Source organism: Trachypithecus francoisi, unplaced genomic scaffold (assembly GCF_009764315.1).
Source record: "Trachypithecus francoisi isolate TF-2019V2 unplaced genomic scaffold, Tfra_2.0 Contig01566, whole genome shotgun sequence".
NCBI classification, from domain to species: Eukaryota; Metazoa; Chordata; class Mammalia; order Primates; family Cercopithecidae; genus Trachypithecus; species Trachypithecus francoisi.
In genome coordinates, this window is record NW_022681441.1 from 332,575 (window position 1) to 355,087 (window position 22,513).

At 38.4% G+C, this 22,513-nt stretch overlaps 1 protein-coding gene across 1 annotated transcript in view; it reads left to right on the plus strand.

Moving 5' to 3' along the window:
- MTTP (microsomal triglyceride transfer protein) overlaps positions 1-22,513 on the plus strand; it is a 65,977-nt gene that overhangs the window by 40,735 nt on the left and 2,729 nt on the right. Inside the window, exons 13-19 of the mRNA XM_033178181.1 lie at positions 2,122-2,334; positions 3,302-3,513; positions 5,676-5,773; positions 5,865-5,986; positions 7,453-7,680; positions 19,804-19,928; positions 21,905-22,075. Coding sequence (XP_033034072.1) covers positions 2,122-2,334; positions 3,302-3,513; positions 5,676-5,773; positions 5,865-5,986; positions 7,453-7,680; positions 19,804-19,928; positions 21,905-22,075 — 1,169 coding nt within the window. The remainder of the gene's footprint in view (positions 1-2,121; positions 2,335-3,301; positions 3,514-5,675; positions 5,774-5,864; positions 5,987-7,452; positions 7,681-19,803; positions 19,929-21,904; positions 22,076-22,513) is intronic.

Consider the following 22,513-nt stretch of genomic DNA (forward strand, 5'->3'; position numbering starts at 1 on the left):
TCATCTTTGCTTTATCTCTTTCTGTTTTATTTTAGTTGTATAATTTGACAGTTATTTGCAGACATCTGACATTTACCTCTAAATACTTTTACTTCTTATTACTTGAGTGCCATTGCAACTAGTATCTTACAATGAAAAAAAAAATACATGTATTTACCAAATCGTGAATTCCCACTGCTATCTCTAATTCTAATTCTAATTCAACATTATAGGGTTCTTTTTCCCTCATTTCATCATTATATTTTCCTTCTCTCACTGTGACAAATGTGGTTTTCGAGAACATCAATATATTGATTCATCTGCTCAATTCTAAAACTTACACAATATTTTTTTGGAATTGCCACACCAGTATTGCTACAGAAATAAACTAAGTAAAGTTCAAAACTTTATTATAGTTATTTTTGTCCTTAGACTATATTCCATTGCATGTACACAAAGTTTTATACTCCAAAGTTACTTGGATTAATTCTTTTTTATTCTCTTCTGTTTAGTCATATTAACAAGTTGACAGACATTTAGTTTCATTTGTTTCTGGTTAAATTGAATTTTGATAATTGTTCATCCTGTTGATTTAATTTTATTTCTTGAACATGTGAAATAGCAATGTGGTTCAAAAGGCAAAACTGTGTTTTAAAAGTATTATCAAAGAGGTCTCATTCACTTCTTGATGCTTTTCCCCAATCTCACCTACTTCCTCTAGGTAAACAAAATCACTGATTAAAAAAAAAAATTTCTTTCTATGTTTCCTTTTGCAACAGTAAACAGATGTTCACACATTTACATACGTTTTTGCACAAAATATGTCATTCTATATATACTCTTTTTGTATCTTACATTTTTCACTTAACAATATATCATGAAAATATTCCCTACGTAGAGATCTTTTTCATTCCTTTTGACAACTGCCTAGTACTCCATTGTGTCTATGGACTATGTTTTATTTAACATCTCCTATGAATGGTCATGTAAGTGGCTTCCACTATTTTGCTATTACAAATAATACTGAAGTGACTAATCTCAGGCACAGATTTTTGCTATTTTTGAGATGTAGCTTCAGGGATAGAGTTGCTTGCCAAAAACCAATTCTGTTTGTTTTTGTCACATTATCTTTCATAGGAATTGTACCGTTTTAGGCTTTCATCAGCAATTTATGAAAAGGCCTACTTCACCATAGTCTCACCTACAAAATATGGTAGCAAACTTTTGAATTTTTCACCAGTTTGGTAGTTGAGAAATGTCACTTCTCTGATTGTGATGTTTAGCATCTTCCCTTCTATTGGGAGCCTTTTGTTAATACTTCTCCACTCTTCCCCATATCATTCATTCTCCCCAACCCCGTGTGTGTGTGTGTGTGTGTGTATGTGTGTGTGTGTGTGTGTGTGCTTGTAGCCTAATTTCAGAGGTTATGAATCCTGTGGATGAATTAGATCTTAAAACCCTCTATTTTTAAAAAAATTTTTTCAGCCTAGGCTCTGTCATCCAAAGAATCTTTATTTTAAACATGAAACTGAAATCTCTAAAACATATGTAGTGGCAAATATAAGACCAGAACCCAGATGTCCCTGTTTCTAATTTGCTTTCCCATTAAACTATTAACTTATACTCAATCCTCCCTTTTCTCAGACTAGGACGAAAGGACTTGTCTCATTATAGAATGTATTTGAAAAGTACCTAGTAAAGTACCTACCACATAGGAGGTACTTAAGAAATATTTTTTAAGCTATATTGCAGCACTAATTAAATTTGGAATTAAGTTAAAACAAGCACTTTTAAAACATTTAGAGCCAGACCTTATGGTTGAGCTCTAAGAGGTCTCACCCGAGTTTTTACTTAAGGAAAGGTGCATGGTGACACTAAGGCTCCATCTAATTGCTGCTTTAGCAATTGATAATACTCTCCGCTTCTTGAGAATGTATATGTATTAAAAAAAAAAAAAAAAGCACAACACCTTTATCAGGCTTTACTTGTTTGCTTTTATTCCACTGTGTGCCTCAGTCAAGCAACCAATGGAAAACTTTGTAAAACTGTAGGTTGCTTTCTTCGACCCAAGAATAAAGCCAGTCTTACCAAGTCTTCTTCAATGTATGGTCATGCATATATCTAAGGTATATGATTTTTCAGGCAGTAGTGGAAGCTAAGAAGTTAATCCTAGGAGGACTTGAAAAAGCAGAGAAAAAAGAGGACACCAGGATGTATCTGCTGGCTTTGAAGAATGCCCTGCTTCCAGAAGGCATCCCAAGTCTTCTGAAGTACGCAGAAGCAGGAGAAGGGCCCATCAGCCACCTGGCTACCACTACTCTCCAGAGATATGATCTCCCTTTCATAACTGATGAGGTAAAATCTCTGAGAATATTTGTGACATTAACAGAAGAAAAAAAAAAGCATGTCTGAACATGAGTCAAATGCAAATTCCTCTCAAGTCACTCTGTATTTTCTCCAAATAGTCTTCTCTCCTGCTTAAAAATAACTCTAAAATTGCATTTGAGGCTACTCTAAATATCCTCACAGGGTAACATCCTATATCCTGAAGCGTAAATATTGAAGCATATTCTCTTATTTTAAGAAACAAATTCCTTTTTGAAATATATTTACTTTTATAAGTTTTAAGATGCTGTTACATTTTTCAATACTGAAATATCCTGGTTTAAATATAACTTTGTTTGTTACTACAACTACATGTTTCAGGAAGCCAACTAAATTAAACCTTTGTTAGGGCAAAGAATGTCTACAAATCTCAAGATAAACCATCTGCCAAGGATGGTGTTTCCAGTTTGTAGCTAAGCACCTGCCCACCAGTTTTGTGTTGAAGTTGGTGGCTGCAAATCATGACGGTTAGGGGCACACGCTTTTGAGAAAGACAGACCTACACATAAACTCTGGCTCTGTCCTTCCCTGGTTGTTTGTTCTTGGGTGACTTACTTAACGTCTGTATATCTGAGGGCAAAGCCAGGATTTGAGGGAGTTAGTAAAAGGTAAGGGGAAATGGAATTAAATATAGATGCTTAGTATAGATCCTTACATATTGCATATCATTAGGCAGTTCTAATAATCTATGAAGTTACTTGTTGCAATGGAATGCAATTATTTTGGCATTCTTAATGGCTTCAGCCTAGAAGTGATCCTCATAGATTCTGTCAATGGCCCATTAGCCAGAACTAGTCACGTGGCCCCCACCAAATCACAAAGGAATCTGAGAAATGTAGTAACACATATATATTTTTATGAACACTCACTATTCCTGCTGAAATGTCCATTTAAAAAATATCTAGATGTGCACTAAGTTTGAACATCTCATGAACAGGTGAAGAAGACCTTGAACAGAATATACCACCAAAACCGTAAAGTTCATGAAAAGACTGTGCGCACTACTGCAGCTGCTATCATTTTAAATAACAATCCATCCTACATGGAAGTCAAGAACATCCTGCTGTCTATTGGGGAGCTTCCCCAAGAAATGAATAAATACATGCTCGCCATTGTTCAAGACATCCTACATTTTGAAATGCCTGCAAGGTATAATATATTGCACGTCTCTCTGTGTAGTCAAGCTTATTTGTGTGTTCATGTGGTACCCATGCAGCTAGTAATAATGATGTGGCCATTATGCAGGGTTGCATTGCATAAAACCAAAGAGTGCCAGATTTCCCATAATAGGGCTATTTAGGGGACCAGGTGAAACAACTTCAGTTTGGCACTATGAGTCCATGAGTGGGAACTCGGTATAATTTTTACTAGGGATGTCTTGTTCAGTCTGGCAAGTGTATATTGCCAAATATTTTAAAAGCTAACTGCATTTTCAGCAGGATTGTTAAAATACATACAACAAAACAACGTAAATTCTTACCAAATGGTTTTTTGTTGTAACATTTTGAGTGTTAGGAATTTTTGAAACCTCATTTATCACAGATCAAATAAATTTCCCATTTAAGTTTAAAATCTTAGGCACTGCCTACATTTTAAGATGATACAAAATTTAAAGAGTGCATTCAGTAGAGTTCATCACTCTATAACTCTTGCTGAATTAATTTCCTTCCAGTTCCCAAGTCTCTCCTCCCAAATGCAAGGTGGCTCCGCCAAGGTGCCTCCTCCCTGGAATTAGAGGGTCAGAGAAGGAAGTTTCATTTTTTCTGAGTTACATGCAGAACACTACCCCCAGGAAAGATCAGATTTAAGCATTCACCACAGAGATTGGAAGGGTGAAAAATAAAGAGAAAGAAAATGAAAAAAGACGGCATTAAGAGGTTGAAAGAAAGAGAAACAAGGACTAAGACTGAAGGAAGACCTAAGAAACGGATGCGAGTAGAGCAGAGATAAAAGCAGGACATTCAGGAAAGAGGAAGGGAGCAGGTGAGCGAGTGAGAAAAGAAGCCAAGCCTCTCTGCAGCCATGTATTTCTAGTTGAATGCATTTAGCTTCTCCCTCTATTTCTTTGTTTGCTTTTATGCGACCCTGTGGAGGAGATCCTGGGTGTACTTGCTGCCTTTGTCTTGTGGCCCTAGCATTTCAGGGACCTGGAAAGAGGAGACAGTGGGATAGAGAACAGACTAGAAATTGTGAGGAAAGTATCACCAACAATATGGGTCAGAGTCTCCGAACCAAAAACATTAGAGTGGGGAGGAACACTAAAGGCTCCCTTGCTTGGCATCTCTCCACTCTAGGGCTGTAGTCTCCCAGCAGGTGGTATTCAGACTTTGCTTCCTTCTCCCGGTGACAGGAGGCTCACCATCTTTGAGGGAACTTGTGCCAGTGTTGTTCAGAGACTCTCAACGTTATGTCTTTGTATAATGTGAAATCTTCCTATTGGCTCTGGTTTTATCCCAGGAGCAAAGCAAAATACATCTAGTCATTCATCCACAAGAAGACTCTTTGAATATCTGAGAACAGCTGTCATGACCCTCCTCATCTTTGCTTCTCTAAGCTAAAATCTTATAACCTAGTGATATTGGAGGGGAAACCTCTCAGGATGCCATTGCTTCCCCTCAATTATTTTCTACCTCAGACCTAGGACCAGATTTCTATAGTTGATTATTTTGATGTTTTGCTGTATTGTCATAATGTTGCTATTACTGATATGATTAGTGTTATGTAATCAGAAATGAACATCTTAACACTAATTACTTAGACAAGATGGAAGCATGGGGTAAGGATTAAGACTTGCTTCAGAGGAGACAATGGTTTCTATATGGGTTTTACTGAGCTGTTTCTGTAATTGGAAACTTCACAGATATAGAAGAAATACTGGAAATGTACTGTTATATGTCATTAGTAAGAGAGACTATTAGAGAATGAAGAAAAACATTTAAAGAAATATTGTGCAACCTCTCCAGTTTGGCACAATTTTCCTTTAAGTGTATGCACTATTTAACAATAAAGCCATGACGAATTTTGCCATGCCTGAAATGTGTCTACTAGTCAACTTAAGCCACCTCAAAGCTGGACACCCTTGCCTTGCTGTCATTTTGATACCAAACTAAATTTCAAATATCTGAGTAATGAAGGGGCTAGCCCTAATCCTGATGCTACCACGCCAGCTGGCATCGCCCTGGCTCTTGGAAAGGCATGAGGAAAATTTGGCTTCCTCCTTTTTCCACTGAGGATTTCTTTTTTCCAAATTTGACTTGGGAAACAGTCATTACAATGAATGTGCAGCTTTTTTTACCCCTCATGTGTTGCAGCAAAATTGTCCGTCGAGTTCTGAAGGAAATGGTTGCTCATAATTATGACCGTTTCTCCAGGAGTGGATCTTCTTCTGCCTACACTGGCTACATAGAACGTATGTACACCAAAAAGAAGTTCTCCCTCTGTACCCCACAACTTAGCGTTGCTGGAACTGCTATTAAATTACAGTTATTGTATGTCATCAGGTAGTCCCCATTCGGCGTCTACTTACAGCCTAGACATTCTTTACTCGGGTTCTGGCATTCTAAGGAGAAGTAACCTGAACGTCTTTCAGTACATTGGGAAGGCTGGTCTTCATGGTAGCCAGGTAACTCACTTCTCATGGATTTTGCTTAATAAAGTACGCAAGAAATCAGGCTACGGTAAAATAAAACATATATACTGTGGTTAATGCCATAGAATGTATAAGTTAATGTTGGCTTCTGTCATATTTTGCCCAAGGTTCCCTTATCTGTAAGAGGCTGTATGGTTTATGGTCACTCAGAGAAAGTTTCAAATATGAACTTGAAACCTAAGTAATTTGATCAATTGAACTTGCCAAATGTCTATTTGTCTTTTCAAAGGTGCACATATTCACAAAACTGAAATTGTACCAATATTTCTCACACAAACATTTAAATATAATATTTTATTTTTATTCACAGATATATTTCTTAGCCCACTCTCACCCCCAAGTATTTAATTCTAGAATATATTTTCCTTTTCTGGGTGTTTCTGTGAAGAGATTGATTCCCCATAATAAAACCTTTCATAATAGAATATGACGCTCTAAAGGGTCAATCTGTATTTCTCCAACACTGCTAGGAGAGAAAAGAATAAAATGTAGGCATTCAACAGTTGGCTGACTTCCATCCCTTTAGTGTTAACCAAATTGAGGTGATGGTCTGTAAAGACTTCCTAATAATGACATGTACTTTCTTTTTAGTTTTTATGTACATCAAATTATAACCTCATAAATACAGCCATTTAAGTTTTCTAAATGATCCAATGCTATAAAAACTTGAGTTTTTATCAATCTTATATTACTATACCTTTTGGTAGTACTATAGTCAGAATACTATGCCCTTCTGTCCTGACGAATCACCATCTGTTTTCTGATATGTACTTTGAAATGCAAAACACCCAGGAGTTAAAGGGCTGGATATGGAGGACAGAAAATGTGTAGGATTCCTATTTTTGGTGGAAATAAGGGTGTTAGTCCCCTCATGGTGTTTATCAACTTTTTTTTTTTTTTTTGGCTAGGGAGAAAAGTTTGACATGGAATGGGGTGAGTCATGGTTTGGAGAATACCATGTCCTCACATAGCAGCAGCCTTAGAATGACTCTGCCAACACCTTTCCATCTCATTGTAGATGCTCTGCAAGATAGCTGATGCATTGTATATGACAGTCCTGGAAAGACTAAGGGTTTCTAGGATGACATCATAAAATAGAAAGCTCATGGTCTTCATAGTCAGACAGAAGGGGTATGGGTCCTGTCTCTGACATATATTAGCTGAGTAAACTTGAGATTTTTTTTTTTTTTTTGCCTCATCTACAAAATGGGTAATATCATATGTACCTCAAAGAGTGGTTGTGAGGATTAAATAAAAAACTAACCCACCTTGTATTCGGGCATAGAGGTTTTTGTCTGTTTTATTTTCTGTTTTTAGCTGTTGCAAATATTTAAGTTTTTGGCCCCTTGAGAAGTTCTAGCTGCAGCTCAGAAGCTTCACCATTATTTATAGAGCAGGGAGGGAGCTTGCATCATGAACATTATATTGATTTTCTCCAGGTGGTTATTGAAGCCCAAGGACTGGAAGCGTTAATCGCAGCCACCCCTGACGAGGGGGAGGAGAACCTTGACTCCTATGCTGGCCTGTCAGCCATCCTCTTTGATGTTCAGCTCAGACCTGTCACCTTTTTCAATGGATACAGTGATTTGATGTCCAAAATGCTGTCAGCATCTAGCGACCCTATCAGTGTGGTGAAAGGACTTATTCTGCTAATAGATCATTCTCAGGTAATTCATTCAGTCTGTGAGTATTTATTGAGTCCCTAAAATATACCTGGCACGTTTTAAATATGCTTGGTTCTTGGAGGATACAAGACAAAATTGTGCCCATCTTGGAGCTCATATTCCAAGCACTTGGCCCTTGGTATTGTTGCCCTTTCTCCTTTACTATAGATATGTTATAATTTCATTTATTAGATGATTAATAAGTGCCTTTAATTTGAGGCAAAGAGAAAATGTTGATGCTAACAGAAACGAGAAAGGTTAGGACACAACAGAATAGAGCTACCATTGTCTTCTCACTTGGCTTTCTCCGGCGTGAGGGCTTAGGTGATATTTATCCTGAAGGCAGAGGCTGAACTATGTGGCCTTATAAGTCACTGATGACATTTGTAATGACAGCGATGATGAAGATGCATACAGTGCATCATTTTGACCCTGCCAAATTAGTAGAGGCACAAGCAACCACGGCCATGAGCCACATGCAAGAAATCATGAAGACTCTTTGCCCAAAAGTCTCATGTATATAAAATCTTAGAAAAATGTGTTCATTCTTAAGAGTATAGGAGTACTTTCATTCTCTTGAGTCACATTCTTCAAACTGGTTTTCAATTTTTTGTGGCCCAAACTCTTATGATATTGTACCAAAAAATGACAATATGATCTTTGGTGCAGTAAGATTTAAGTGGCCAAGTTACTGTGGGATGGAGATGGTCTGCCTAATTAGATTTTCTGAAAAACAGAAGAGGGTTAATCTGAATAACCTTTGAGTTTGAATGTTTGGTGCTTAAAATTTTTCTTTAATAGTTTGATTTATTTCCTGCTTCATTAAGCATAACAACATAAACAATGAAATATTTGCTAAATAAGATCTTATAGGGAATCAAAGTGATCACTGTGTACTTTGATTCATACTTATTATATTGAGAATATATAAGGAGATTGAAATAATAATTTACAGATGATTGGATTGACTTGTAAAGTTTGCTTTATTGTTTTAATACATTAATGGATAATAGCCTACATTTGAATTTTGCCTCCGTTACCTTCTTGCTATGTGCTCTTCTGCAGTTACTTAATAGCCTTAAGCCACAGTTTCATACTAGTAAAGTGAGGCACCTGGAGCAGGTGGTCTGAAGATTTTATCAGCTTTGTTGTTTGCCAGATAATTTGAGGATTCTGATTTGTTAGATTCTGGTTAAGAAATCATAGATTTTAATGGTTGGGAGACATCTTAGATATTAGATTGTATTAAAACTCCTCCAAAACCTCATTATTTGGAATTAAACAGTGTTAATTTTCTATCTTTCTTGTTCCTCCTATCAGCTCAGGATAGCTGTATAGAACAAAAACAAAAAGCAATTTAGAGTGGCTTAACTAAATAGTTTGACTTTTATAGTGTAACAAACATTTGGAAGTAGGTGGTCCAGGGTTAATATGGAAAACTTAAGGTATCATCCGAATTCAAGCTGCCTTCCTTCAGTTCAGCCATTCTTACTTGTGACTTTTGACCTCATGCTTGTCACCTTGTGATTATCAGATGACTGTTCCACTTCCAGAACCACTTCCTCATGCCAAGATGGAAGAAGGGAAGGATAAGAGGTCACAGAGTCTGACTCTTTTTCAAGAATTGTTTGGAATCCCTGTCTAGGTTTTGGACCAAAACGGTGTTACGTGGCTACCTCTAGCTGAGAGGGAAGCTTGTGAACATAGTTTTTCAATGGGTGTCTGAACAAAATTGTTTCTGTCAATACAAATGTAGAAAGGACAAACAGCAGTGCCTCTTGTATCCCTTAATCCTCAAGTCACACATAAAAAAAAAAAGTTCTCAAATTATATCAGAATTTTACATTGCACAATTCCAGTTTTAATGAAAGAATTGTCTAAAGGCAGCACAAGTACTGAAAAAGTAGTCTACGTTTTAAGACACAGAGGACAGCTCAACACCTCCTGTATGTGCTTAGCCGTCCATAAACAATGCTTGAGAATTTGAATTGCGGTGTAAAACCATGAGGAGTAATCTAGACCTGGGTCAGCAAACTTGTTCTGTAAAGGGTAGAAGGTCAATATTTTAGGCTTTGCAGGCCACATGGTCTCTGTTGCAGTCACTCAGTTCTGTTACTGTGGAGTGAAGACAGCCATCAGCAATACATTAACAAATAAGTATGGCTGTGTTCCAATAAAATTTTATGTACAAAAATAGCCAGTGGACCAGACTTGCCTGCTGGTCATAGTTTGCCAGTCCCTGATCTGGATTATATTGTACAGTTTTTCTATTCACTAAGCTAGGGCAGCTAAGGCAAGGCATATTCTATGAGAAAGATTGTCCCCTAGCTATTAAACATAGCCCAGTGTCTGTGTGTCAGGTTGGAGTATTTGGCAGATCTGAGGTTATTATACAAATTAAGCTGTCTGAGGCCCCCTGGCTCTGCAGAGCACTCCAGTAATGCCATCCTAGCTTCAGAGGCACATACCACTCTAGGTCAAGTGCTGACACTAAAGGAAATGTTGGCAGTGGGTAGCCCATCACAGCCACTAGGGCAGATGGAATTACTGTGTGCTTGCTCACACTTTCTCTCTTCAGCTAATTGGATTACTCTTCAGAGAAAGATGTCTGATAAAGTCAGTTTAATAAGGGGGATCCTCTTTAGCCAGTAAAGAACGTATTTCCCTAAATGGAAGCAATGGGATGAGTTGTCAAAATGTCGGCATCTGAGCTATAAGAAACACTTACGGGACTAAGAGAATCAAAGCAGTCACAGTAGCTACAAATACAAAGTTCTAATATCTTTTTCCTCTAGTTCATAGGAAAGAATCTAAATAGATATGCACTCTGGGCCAAACAAGGATATAAACCTATGCTCTCTCTCTCTCTCTTTCTCTCTCTCTCTCTCTCTCTGTTTCTTAGAACAGGCTTTCTTGTACACCAGAAGACAAAACAGAGTTATGAGCTTGTGATAGCTATGAATATTAGTAGAAAAGTCTTCACACAGGCCAGGTGCAGTGGCTCACACCTGTAATCCCAGCACTTTGGGTGGCCAAGGCAGGTGGATTCCTTGAGCTCAGAAGTTTGAGAACAGGCTGGGCAACATGGTGAAACCCCAGATCTACAAAAAAATAAAATAAAAAAAAATTAGCTGGGCATAGTGGGGTATGCCTGTGGTCCCAGCTACTCAGGAGGCTGAATTGGGGGTGAGTTGAGGCTGGTGTGGCCCATGATCACACCACTGCACTCCAGCCTGGTTGATAGGACAAGACCCCATCTCAAAGAAAGAAAGAAATGTCTTCACCCTACAGACAGCTGGATCGTTTATTCTGGCTTGATGTGTAGCCGCTGAGACTAATTTTTCCTTTCAATCTTAAGATATAATGCCTACCATGGAAGATTGGTATGAGGATTAAATGAGACATCAAAGCTTTATAGAACTTTGGGCACACAGTATGTACTCAAAACCTGTTAGTTCCACTTACTTTATACTGCTTAAAAATTAGCACCATGTGGCTTAGTCCCTTTCAAAAAGGAAAGAGTGCTTTGTTTTTCTACAGGGGTCAGTGGTTTATCTTTATAAGAGGGTCCAAGAAAATTCCTCTTTGTACATACACACTCTTCTATTGTCCCTTTCTGTAAAGAAGTGGACTTTTCCCAGAAATCCAAGGCACTCCTCATAACCCACCTTGCAATGGAAATGCTCTCACCCCACAAAAGGTGGATTGTCTAACAGCCATGAAATGGCCTTTTCGATGGCACTTGGTGTATTTTGCCTTCCTTTTTTTTTTTTTTTTTGTAGTTTCACATTTAATCCTCATAATAACCCTGTGAATTTGGCATCATTGTCCTCATTTTACAAGATAAATACATTTGAGAGAGGATACATAAATTTTCTTTTTTTTTTTTATTATACTTTAAGTTCTAGGGTACGTGTGCATAACGTGCAGGTTTGTTACATATGTATACTTGTGCCATGTTGGTGTGCTGCACTCATCAACTCGTCAGCACCCATCAATTCATTATTTATATCATGTATAACTCCCAATGCAATCCCTCCCCCCTTCCCCCTCCCCATGATAGGCCCCAGTGTGTGATGTTCCCCTTCCCGAGTCCAAGTGATCTCATTGTTCAATTCCCACCTATGAGTGAGAACATGCGGTGTTTGGTTTTCAGTTCTTGTGAAAGTTTGCTAAGAATGATGGTTTCCAGCTGCATCCATGTCCCTACGAAGGACGCAAACTCATCCTTTTTTATGGCTGCATAGTATTCCATGGTGTATATGTGCCACATTTTCTTAATCCAGTCTGTCACTGATGGACATTTGGGTTGATTCCAAGTCTTTGCTATTGTGAATAGTGCTGCAATAAACATACATGTGCATGTGTCTTTATAGCAGCATGATTTATAATCCTTTGGGTATATACCCAGTAGTGGGATGGCTGGGTCATATGGTACATCTAGTTCTAGATCCTTGAGGAATTGCCATACTGTTTTCCATAATGGTTGAACTAGTTTACAATCCCACCAACAGTGTAAAAGTGTTCCTATTTCTCCACATCCTCTCCAACACCTCTTGTTTCCTGACTTTTTAATGATTGCCATTCTAACTGGTGTGAGATGGTATCTCATTGTGGTTTTGATTTGCATTTCTCTGATGGCGAGTGATGATGAACATTTTTTCATGTGTCTGTTGGCTGTATGAATGTCTTCTTTTGAGAAATGTCTGTTCATATCCTTTGCCCACTTTTTGATGGGGTTGTTTGTGTTTTTCTTGTATATTTGTTTGAGTTCTTTGTAGATTCTGGATATTAGCCCTTTGTCAGATGAGTAGATTGCAAAAATTTTCTCCCATTCTGTAGGTTGCCTGTTCACTCCGATGGTAGTTTCTTTTGCTGTGCAGAAGCTCTTTTGTTTAATTAAATCCCATGTGTCAATTTTGGCTTTTGCTGCCGTTGCTTTTGGTGTTTTAGACATGAAGTCCTTGCCCATGCCTATGTCCTGAATGGTACTACCTAGATTTTCTTCTAGGGTTTTTATGGTATTAGGTCTAACATTTAAGTCTCTAATCCATCTTGAATTAATCTTCGTATAAGGAGTAAGGAAAGGATCCAGTTTCAGCTTTCTACTTATGTCTAGCCAATTTTCCCAGCACCATTTATTAAATAGGGAATCCTTTCCCCATTTCTTGTTTCTCTCAGGTTTGTCAAAGATCAGATGGCTGTAGATGTGTGGTATTATTTCTGAGGACTCTGTTCTGTTCCATTGGTCTATATCTCTGTTTTGGTACCAGTACCATGCTGTTTTGGTTACTGTAGCATTGTAGTATAGTTTGAAGTCAGGTAGCGTGACGCCTCCAGCTTTGTCCTTTTGACTTAGGATTGTCTTGGCAATGTGGGCTCTTTTTTGGTTCCATATGAACTTTAAAGCAGTTTTTTCCAATTCTGTGAAGAAACTCATTGGTAGCTTGATGGGGATGGCATTGAATCTATAAATAACCTTGGGCAGTATGGCCATTTTCACGATATTGATTCTTCCTATCCATGAGCATGGTATGTTCTTCCATTTGTTTGTGTCCTCTTTGATTTCACTGAGCAGTGGTTTGTAGTTCTCCTTGAAGAGGTTTTTTACATCCCTTGTAAGTTGGATTTCTAGGTATTTTATTCTCTTTGAAGCAATTGTGAATGGAAGTTCATTCATGATTTGGCTCTCTGTTTGTCTGTTACTGGTGTATAAGAATGCTTGTGATTTTTGCACATTAATTGTGTATCCTGAGACTTTGCTGAAGTTGCTTATCAGCTTAAGGAGATTTTGGGCTGAGACAATGGGGTTTTCTAAATATACAATCATGTCATCTGCAAACAGGGACAATTTGATTTCTTCTTTTCCTAACAGAATACCCTTGATTTCTTTCTCTTGCCTGATTGCCCTAGCCAGACTTCCAACACTATGTTGAATAGGAGTGGTGAGAGAGGGCATCCCTGTCTTGTGCCAGTTTTCAAAGGGAATTTTTCCAGTTTTTGCCCATTCAGTATGATATTAGCTGTGGGTTTGTCATAATAGCTCTTATTATTTTGAGGTACGTTCCATCAATACCGAATTTATTGAGCGTTTTTAGCATGAAGGGCTGTTGAATTTTGTCAAAAGCCTTTTCTGCATCTATTGAGATAATCATGTGGTTCTTGTCTTTGGTTCTGTTTATATGCTGGATTACATTTATTATTTGCGAATGTTGAACCAGCCTTGCATCCCAGGGATGAAGCCCACTTGATCATGGTGGATAAGCTTTTTGATGTGCTGCTGAATCCAGTTTGCCAGTATTTTATTGAGGATTTTTGCATTGATGTTCATCAGGGATATTGGTCTAAAATTCTCTTTTTTGTTGTGTCTCTGCCAGGCTTTGGTATCAGGATGATGTTGGCCTCATAAAAGAGTTAGGGAGGATTCCCTCTTTTTCTATTGATTGGAATAGTTTCAGAAGGAATGGTACCAGCTCCTCCTTGTACCTCTGGTAGAATTCAGCTGTGAATCCATCTGGTCCTGGACTTTTTTTGGTGGGTAGGCTATTCATTATTGCCTCAATTTCAGAGCCTGCTATTGGTCTATTCAGGGATTCAACTTCTTCCTGGTTTAGTCTTGGGAGAGTGTAAGTGACCAGGAAATTATCCATTTCTTCTAGATTTTCTAGTTGTTTTGCATAGAGGTGTTTATAGTATTCTCTGATGGTAGTTTGTATTTCTGTGGGGTCGGTGGTGATATCCCCTTTATCATTTTTTATTGCGTCTATTTGATTCCTCTCTCTTTTCTTCTTTATTAGTCTTGCTAGCGGTCTGTCAATTTTGTTGATCTTTTCAAAAAACCAACTCCTGGATTCATTGATTTTTTGGAGGGTTTTTTGTGTCTCTATCTCCTTCAGTTCTGCTCTGATCTTAGTTATTTCTTGCATTCTGCTAGCTTTTGAATGTGTTTGCTCTTGCCTCTCTAGTTCTTTTAATTGTGATGTTAGACTGTCAATTTTAAATCTTTCCAGCTTTCTCTTGTGGGCATTTAGTGCTATAAATTTCCCTCTACACACTGCTTTAAATGTGTCCCAGAGATTCTGGTATGTTGTATCTTTGTTCTCATTGGTTTCAAAGAACATCTTTATTTCTGCCTTCATTTCGTTATGTACCCAGTAGTCATTCAGGAGCAGGTTGTTCAGTTTCCATGTAGTTGAATGATTTTGATTGAGTTTCTTAGTCCTGAGTTCTAGTTTGATTGCACTGTGGTCTGAGAGACAGTTTGTTATCATTTCTGTTCTTTTACATTTGCTGAGGAGTGCTTTACTTCAAATTATGTGGTCAATTTTGGAATAAGTGTGATGTGGTGCTGAGAAGAATGTATATTCTGTTGATTTGGGGTGGAGAGTTCTATAGATGTCTATTAGGTCTGCTTAGTGCAGAGATGAGTTCAATTCCTGGATATCCTTGTTAACTTTCTGTCTGGTTGATCTGTCTAATGTTGACAGTGGAGTGTTGAAGTCTCCCATTATTATTGTATGGGAGTCTAAGTCTCTTTGTAAGTCTCTAAGGACTTGCTTTATGAATCTGGGTGCTCCTGTATTGGGTGCATATATATTTAGGATAGTTAGCTCTTCCTGTTGAATTGATCCCTTTACCATTATGTAATGGCCTTCTTTGTCTCTTTTGATCTTTGATGGTTTAAAGTCTATTTTATCAGAGACTAGGATTGCAACCCCTGCGTTTTTTTGTTCTCCATTTGCTTGGTAGATCTTCCTCCACCCCTTTATTTTGAGCCTATGTATGTCTCTGCATGTGAGATGGGTCTCCTGAATACAGCAGACTGATGGGTCTTGACTCTTTATCCAGTTTGCCAGTCTGTGTCTTTTAATTGGAGCATTTAGTCCATTAACATTTAAGGTTAATATTGTTATGTGTCAACTTGATCCTGCCATTATAATATTAACTGGTTATTTTGCTCGTTAGTTGATGCAGTTTCTTCCTAGCCTCGATGGTCTTTACATTTTGGCATGTTTTTGCAATGGCTGGTACCGGTTGTTCCTTTCCATGTTTAGTGCTTCCTTCAGGGTCTCTTGTAAGGCAGGCCTGGTGGTGACAAAATCTCTAAGCATTTGCTTATCTGTAAAGGATTTTATTTCTCCTTCACTGATGAAACTTAGTTTGGCTGGATATGAAATTCTGGGTTTAAAATTCTTTTCTTTAAGAACGTTGAATATTGGCCCCCACTCTCTTCTGGCTTGTAGAGTTTCTGCCGAGAGATCTGCTGTTAGTCTGATGGGGTTCCCTTTGTGGGTAACCTGACCTTTCTCTCTGGCTGCCCTTAAGATTTTTCCTTCATTTCAACTTTGGTGAATCTGACAATTATGTGTCTTGGAGTTGCTCTTCTGGAGGAGTATCTTTGTGGCGTTCTCTGTATTTCCTGAATTTGAATGTTGGCCTGCCCTACTAGGTTGGGGAAGTTCTCCTGGATGATATCCTGAAGAGTGTTTTCCAACTTGGTTCCATTTTCCCCCTCACTTTCAGGCACCCCAATCAGACGTAGATTTGGTCTTTTTACATAATCCCATACTTCTTGCAGGCTTTGTTCATTTCTTTTTCTTCTTTTTTCTTTTGGTTTCTCTTCTCGCTTCATTTCATTCATTTGATCGTCAATCGCTGATACTCTTTCTTCCAGTTGATCGAGTCGGTTACTGAAGCTTGTGCATTTGTCACGTATTTCTCGTGTCATGGTTTTCATCTCTGTCATTTCGTTTATGACCTTCTCTGCATTAATTAGTCTAGCTGTCAATTCTTCCACTCTTTTTTCAAGATTTTTAGTTTCTTTGCGCTGGGTACGTAATTCCTCCTTTAGCTCTGAGAAGTTTGATGGACTGAAGCCTTCTTCTCTCATCTCGTCAAAGTCATTCTCTGACCAGCTTTGATCCGTTGCTGGCGATTGGCTGCTCTCCTTTGCAGGGGGAGATGCGCTCTTATTTTTTGAATTTCCAGCTTTTCTGCCCTGCTTTTTACCCATCTTTGTGGTTTTATCTGTCTCTGATCTTTGATGATGGTGTCGTACTGATAGGGTTTTGGTATAGGTGTCCTTCCTGTTTGATAGTTTTCCTTCTGACAGTCATGACCCTCATCTGTAGGTCTGTTGGAGATTGCTTGAGGTCTACTCCAGACCCTGTTTGCCTGGGTATCAGCAGTAGAGGTTGCGGAAGACAGAACATTGCTGAACAGCGAGTGTACCTGTCTGATTCTTACTTTGGAAGCTTCCTGTCAGGGGTGTACTCCACCCTGTGAGGTGTGGGGTGTCAGACTGCCCCTGGTGGGGGATGTCTCCCAGTTAGGCTACTCAGGGTTCAGGGACCTGCTTGAGCAGGCCGTCTGTCCCTTCTCAGATCTCAACCTCGGTGTTGGGAGATCCACTGCTCTCTTCAAAGCTATCAGACAGAGTCGTTTGCGTCTGCAGAGGTTCTGCTGCTCTTTTGTTGTTGTTTTTTATCTGTGCCCTGTCCCCAGAGGTGGAGTCTACAGAGACAGGCAGGTTTCCTTGAGCTGCTGTGAGCTCCACCCAGTTCGAGCTTCCCAGCGGCTTTGTTTACCTACTTAAGCCTCAGCAATGGCGGGCGCCCCTCCCCCAGCCTCGCTGCTGCTGTTTCAGTTAGATCCCAGACTGCTGTGTTAGCAATGAGGGAGGCTCCATGGGCATGGGACCCTCCCGGCCAGGTGTGGGATATATTCTCCTGATGTGCCCATTTGCTTAAAGCGCAGTATTGGGGTGGGAGTTACCCGATTTTCCAGGTGTTGTGTGTCTCTGTTCCCCTGGCTAGGAAAAGGGATTCCCTTCCCCCTTGCGCTTCCCAGGTGAGGTGATGCCTCGCCCTGCTTCAGCTCTCACTAGTCGGGCTGCAGCAGCTGACCAGCACCGACTGTCCGGCACTCCCTAGTGAGATGACCCCAGTACCGCAGTTGAAAATGCAGAAATCACCGGTCTTCTGTGTCGCTCACGCTGGGAGTTGGCGACTGGAGCTCTTCCTATTCGGCCATCTTGCTCCCGTTCCCGCCTTCCATTTAATATATGGTTGGTGGGAAGGTCAAGGTCCACATCACAGGGCTCTGCTGGACTGGGTAGATGACCAAGATTATAATTTTCAAATTAGGAAGAGAGAAAAAGATGCAAAGAAAGGAATACTTCTGAGGCGAGGCACACCATAGCTTTCATTTGGGAACAATCACGTTTGCATACACATACAGAACTCTCATATTTTGGTCCCGTAGTTCACAGGCATAGGTGAAAATGTGGGCATGACTATTGTCATTTCCTCGGGATAGTTTGCATCCATCACATTAGTTATAATGCCTGAGGCAACCCCTTCACACCATGCAGCCATATTTTGTTCTATACCAAATGTCTCTTTAAGTATCCTTAGGGCTATCTCCTAATGTGTCCTGAGCATGGCACTGAGAATCTCATGCTTCCATCAAAGAGTGTCCTTCATACTGAAAATAGCTTCATGCCACAACCATACTTTTTTAGTACTCCTGGTTGTAAACCAAGTCCTTTGCCTGGGATTTCCTGTCACCTTTTTTTGGAAAGTGGAGAGAACTCAAGGAAATCAACACAATCCTTTCTAGAAAGTGAAATCATGGCAGTTATAGTTGGCAAATGCATGACTTGTTTGGTCTGAGTAGGGCAGTTACATAAAGAAGTTAGTCATCCTGCCAGTTGCCAGGAATTTAAGATCTTTAGAGGAATATCAAAATTAAGAATGAGTCTTTTTCTCAAAATCATTATCACTTTCAACACTGTCCCCAGGCAATCTGATTCCAATCCAGCTAAAAAGTTTTGTGCCAACATCACCTCAACTAATGTACATGAAAAAAAAAAAAGCAAGACTTAAAGGCTAAATGCAGGCAAACTTCACAAAACAATGGGTTTCAGACAACGACAAAATTGCTCAGGATGGACCATGTTTGTAAATAATTACTGTCCCTCTGAAAAATGCTACTGAGTTCATGTTGAACTTGACCATTAACTCAATGTCATTTCAAATGTCAAACAGCAGCATATTAAGGCTTAGTTAAATTGCTTTGCCTTCTTTTTCTAGTTGGATGTAAGCAATTCCTGGAACTTGTATACAGTTGGCCTCTCTATAACCGCTGGTTCTTCATCAAATTCAACCAACCCCAGATCAAAAATATTTGAAAAAAAAAAACCCGAACAATAAAATATAGCAAAACGACAGTAAATATTAATACAATTTTTAAAATACAGCATAACAGCAACATAGCATTTACATTGTATTAGATATTATAAGTAATCTAGAGAAGATTTAAAGTGTTTGGGAGAGTGGGTGTAGGTTACATGCAAATACTATGCCTTTTTATATAAGGGACTTGAGCACCCTTGGATTTTATTATACTCAGGGCTGGGCAAAGGTAGTCCTGTAACAAGTTCCCCTTGGAAACTAACGGACAAACACACTCCACCGGGAGTTTTAAAACTTGTCTGTTATTTTCTAGCAGGATGCAGTTGACTGTATTTGACACAGCACATAACTAGAGAAGTGCTGAGGGACCTCGAGAGATCACCTGATCCAAACCTCCTCCCCTTACTTCCCTGGACAAAAAGCCACAGCTAGATTTCTGATAGAGATGACGTCATTTTCCTTAGCTCAAAAGTTTCCAAATTTAGGTGGATCAGAATCATACAAGGGCTTGTTAAAACATAGACTGCTAAACCCCATCCTCAGATTTTCTAATTTAATAAGTATGGAGGGGAGCTGATAATCTGTACTTCAAACCAGTTCCCAGGCAATGCTAATGCTGTTCCTCACAGAAACACACTTTGAGAATCATTGTTCCTTTCAAAGTGTGGCAATGATTGAAGGAAAACATCCTTCTTAATTGGCACTTCATTACTCTGGTGTTTTAATTTACTAATTAATTTAGCAAATCAACAGAGTCTACTTCTGGTGATCAAGATTAGGACAGCATGTTTCCAAGCCTAGAGAAAGACTCCAACATCAACACAATTCAAATGGAATTATCTACAGCAGGAGGTCAAATGTGCCATTGGAAAGGGGGTTAACTAAATTGTAATTCTTATTTTTATAACTATTATGTTTTTTTTTCTTCTAGGAACTTCAGTTACAATCTGGACTAAAAGCCAATATAGAGGTCCAGGGTGGCCTAGCTATTGATATTTCAGGTGCAATGGAGTTTAGCTTGTGGTATCGTGAGTCTAAAACCCGAGTGAAAAATAGGTAAGTATTTATGCATTATACATTTATGAATTACATATAATACTGTATGCAGAGAACTTCAGAAATATGTTTTGGGAATTAACCTTCTGACTTTTCAAAATCTATGCTTTCTATCTGTAATCATAAAATGATAGAGTTGGAACTGATCACAGGAAGTTATTCTGTCCATAGCTTCTTATGAGCAGGTCAGTACCTAACACGACTCAGCCAACAATTTTCCTGTTTTTAAAGACATACATTGACAGAATGCCCTGTGAATCAGATGGTTCATCTTCTTTTGGTGTTTCACCAAAAGAAGAAATTTTACTTTAAGGCAAACTTTCCTCTTTTGTTGTCTTCAATGGAGAAAAATAAAGAAGATAATTTCATCTATGCAGAAACTAAGTATTAAACGTTAGGAGTCCTTAAGTCTTTTCATCAGCATTTCTTTTTCTAAATAAAATAGTCTAAGCTCCTTTAATTTTTCGAATCTACCTGTGAGATTTAATGAAAGTGTTTTACTTTGAGCATGAAACAATGTCTTTGAACTAGTGTGAAGATGAAAATTATTAGTCTTCTTTTGTTACAGAATTTTTAAAAAGGAAATAGAAATGCAACCTATTTTTACTTTTTTAATATTTAAAAACACACTTGGGCAAAAGTGAGATATGTGATAAAATCAAATTTTTGATTCATTTTGAACTACGGATGAAGGAACTGAGAGCAAACAGTAGTACATTTAATGTGAACTGTGACCCACAATGTTACTAAAAGGAACCACAGAATGAAAAATGACACTGGTCATCAAAGGGTTCAGCAATATAATTTAGGGCTTCCCACATAATCAGTCATCTTTCACCTCTTTCCAAAGTACTTTCTAGACAGAAGTTTTTCCAAATGAAATGGAATTGAATTCTTTGTAAAGAGAAATCAACAACAGCAACAACAACAAAAAGTAATTTGGATTTTTTTCTAAAGAACACAGTATCCTTAAGAATCTCTTATTAGCCATAGTGTAACCAATCTGTCTTCCATTTCCACTTGTTCATTTTAAAAAATATCTTTTAAGCCTTTGCTGAATATAGGACATCAGAAAGTACTCTAAGTGATTCAGGGATTAAAACAACCTGTGACCTACTTTTACACTGATCATAACAGCAGCAGGGGTTTTAATTTGCACAGCAAAAATTAATACGCCTGTCAAAAAATATGGGCATAGAACTCTGATTTTGTGAAAATCAGAGTTGTGAAATAATTGTGAAAATAATTTATCACAGTTTGATTTAAAGTCCACAATTAAATTAAAGTAGAGGTAAACCATCTGTTGAAATTATTTATCCTTTTCATTGTTATCCAAGGCACACTCCCAGCCAGTGCAATCTGTTTATCCAGTTCTTAAAGGACCCACCATATTCGTTCCTCCTGGGACCTACTTACTGTACATGCCCCACTGTAAGAATGATTTTTTGTAACACAATATTTTTTTTCAAATATCTTGGCAACCAAGGGCTTACACCTCTAGAGATTCTTTGGGGAAGGTAATGAAATGGAATTAAAAAGCTGCCTAGAAGCCAACAGAGAGATAGTTAACAAAAACTATAAACATCAATTGTCTTCTTGGTGAGTTTAGACTCCCTTTTAATATAACTTGAGTATTTCTGACCTCCTAAGAGGACTGGGTTCCAAGAATGTTTTCATTTTGGTCTTTGTTATGCCAATACAAAACAATGTAGTATCTTATAGGCACTTCCCACATTTGCAACTGAAGGCGGGGGAGAGCTCAGGGGAAGGGCAAATCTTCCCTGCCCAATATCTGAGACTCACCAGGCCCTGGTTACCAGCAGAACTCTGAGCACATCCAGGTCACTTCTGAATCCCTTAAGTGTCTTCTTCCAGTCACTGGCATCATAAGTTCAGATCCTGTAAAATTATAGCTGTTAGTCCAATTCCATTAAATATAATATGAACAGTTTTTTCTTTTTTTCTCAAATATTTAGGGTGACTGTGGTAATAACTACTGACATCACAGTAGACTCCTCTTTTGTGAAAGCTGGCTTGGAAACCAGTACAGAAACAGAAGCAAGCCTGGAGTTTATCTCCACAGTACAGTTTTCTCAGTACCCATTCTTAGTTTGCATGCAGATGGACAAGGATGAAGCTCCATTCAGGTAAGATACAGCATTCAGGTAATGTTCCAGGACCATCACCAGTGCACCAGGAACTTGCATTCAATCTAGAACATTCAGTTTCAGAATTAAAAGGAAACAGTAGAAACTCAGTGAAAGATGAATTTTCTTTAAATGAGTAGAAGAATAATTGATAAGGCCAAAAAAAAGTCAGTTTCTGGGGTACCAAAAAAATCTAATGACTAGTTCATTTGTTTCTGGAGATAGTATCATATTCTAATCCAGAAACAATTTATCAAGGAAAGAAAGGCCTATGATTTACCATAGGAGTTGCCACATAGTTTCATAAAAAAAAAATCAGATACACATTTACTTTCTGATATCTTCACAATAAACTGCTGGACAGAAGATTTCAAATAAAACACCTGGCAATCCGTTTACCATCTTTAAGGGCAAAAATGAATTTGCAGTTATTAAGTA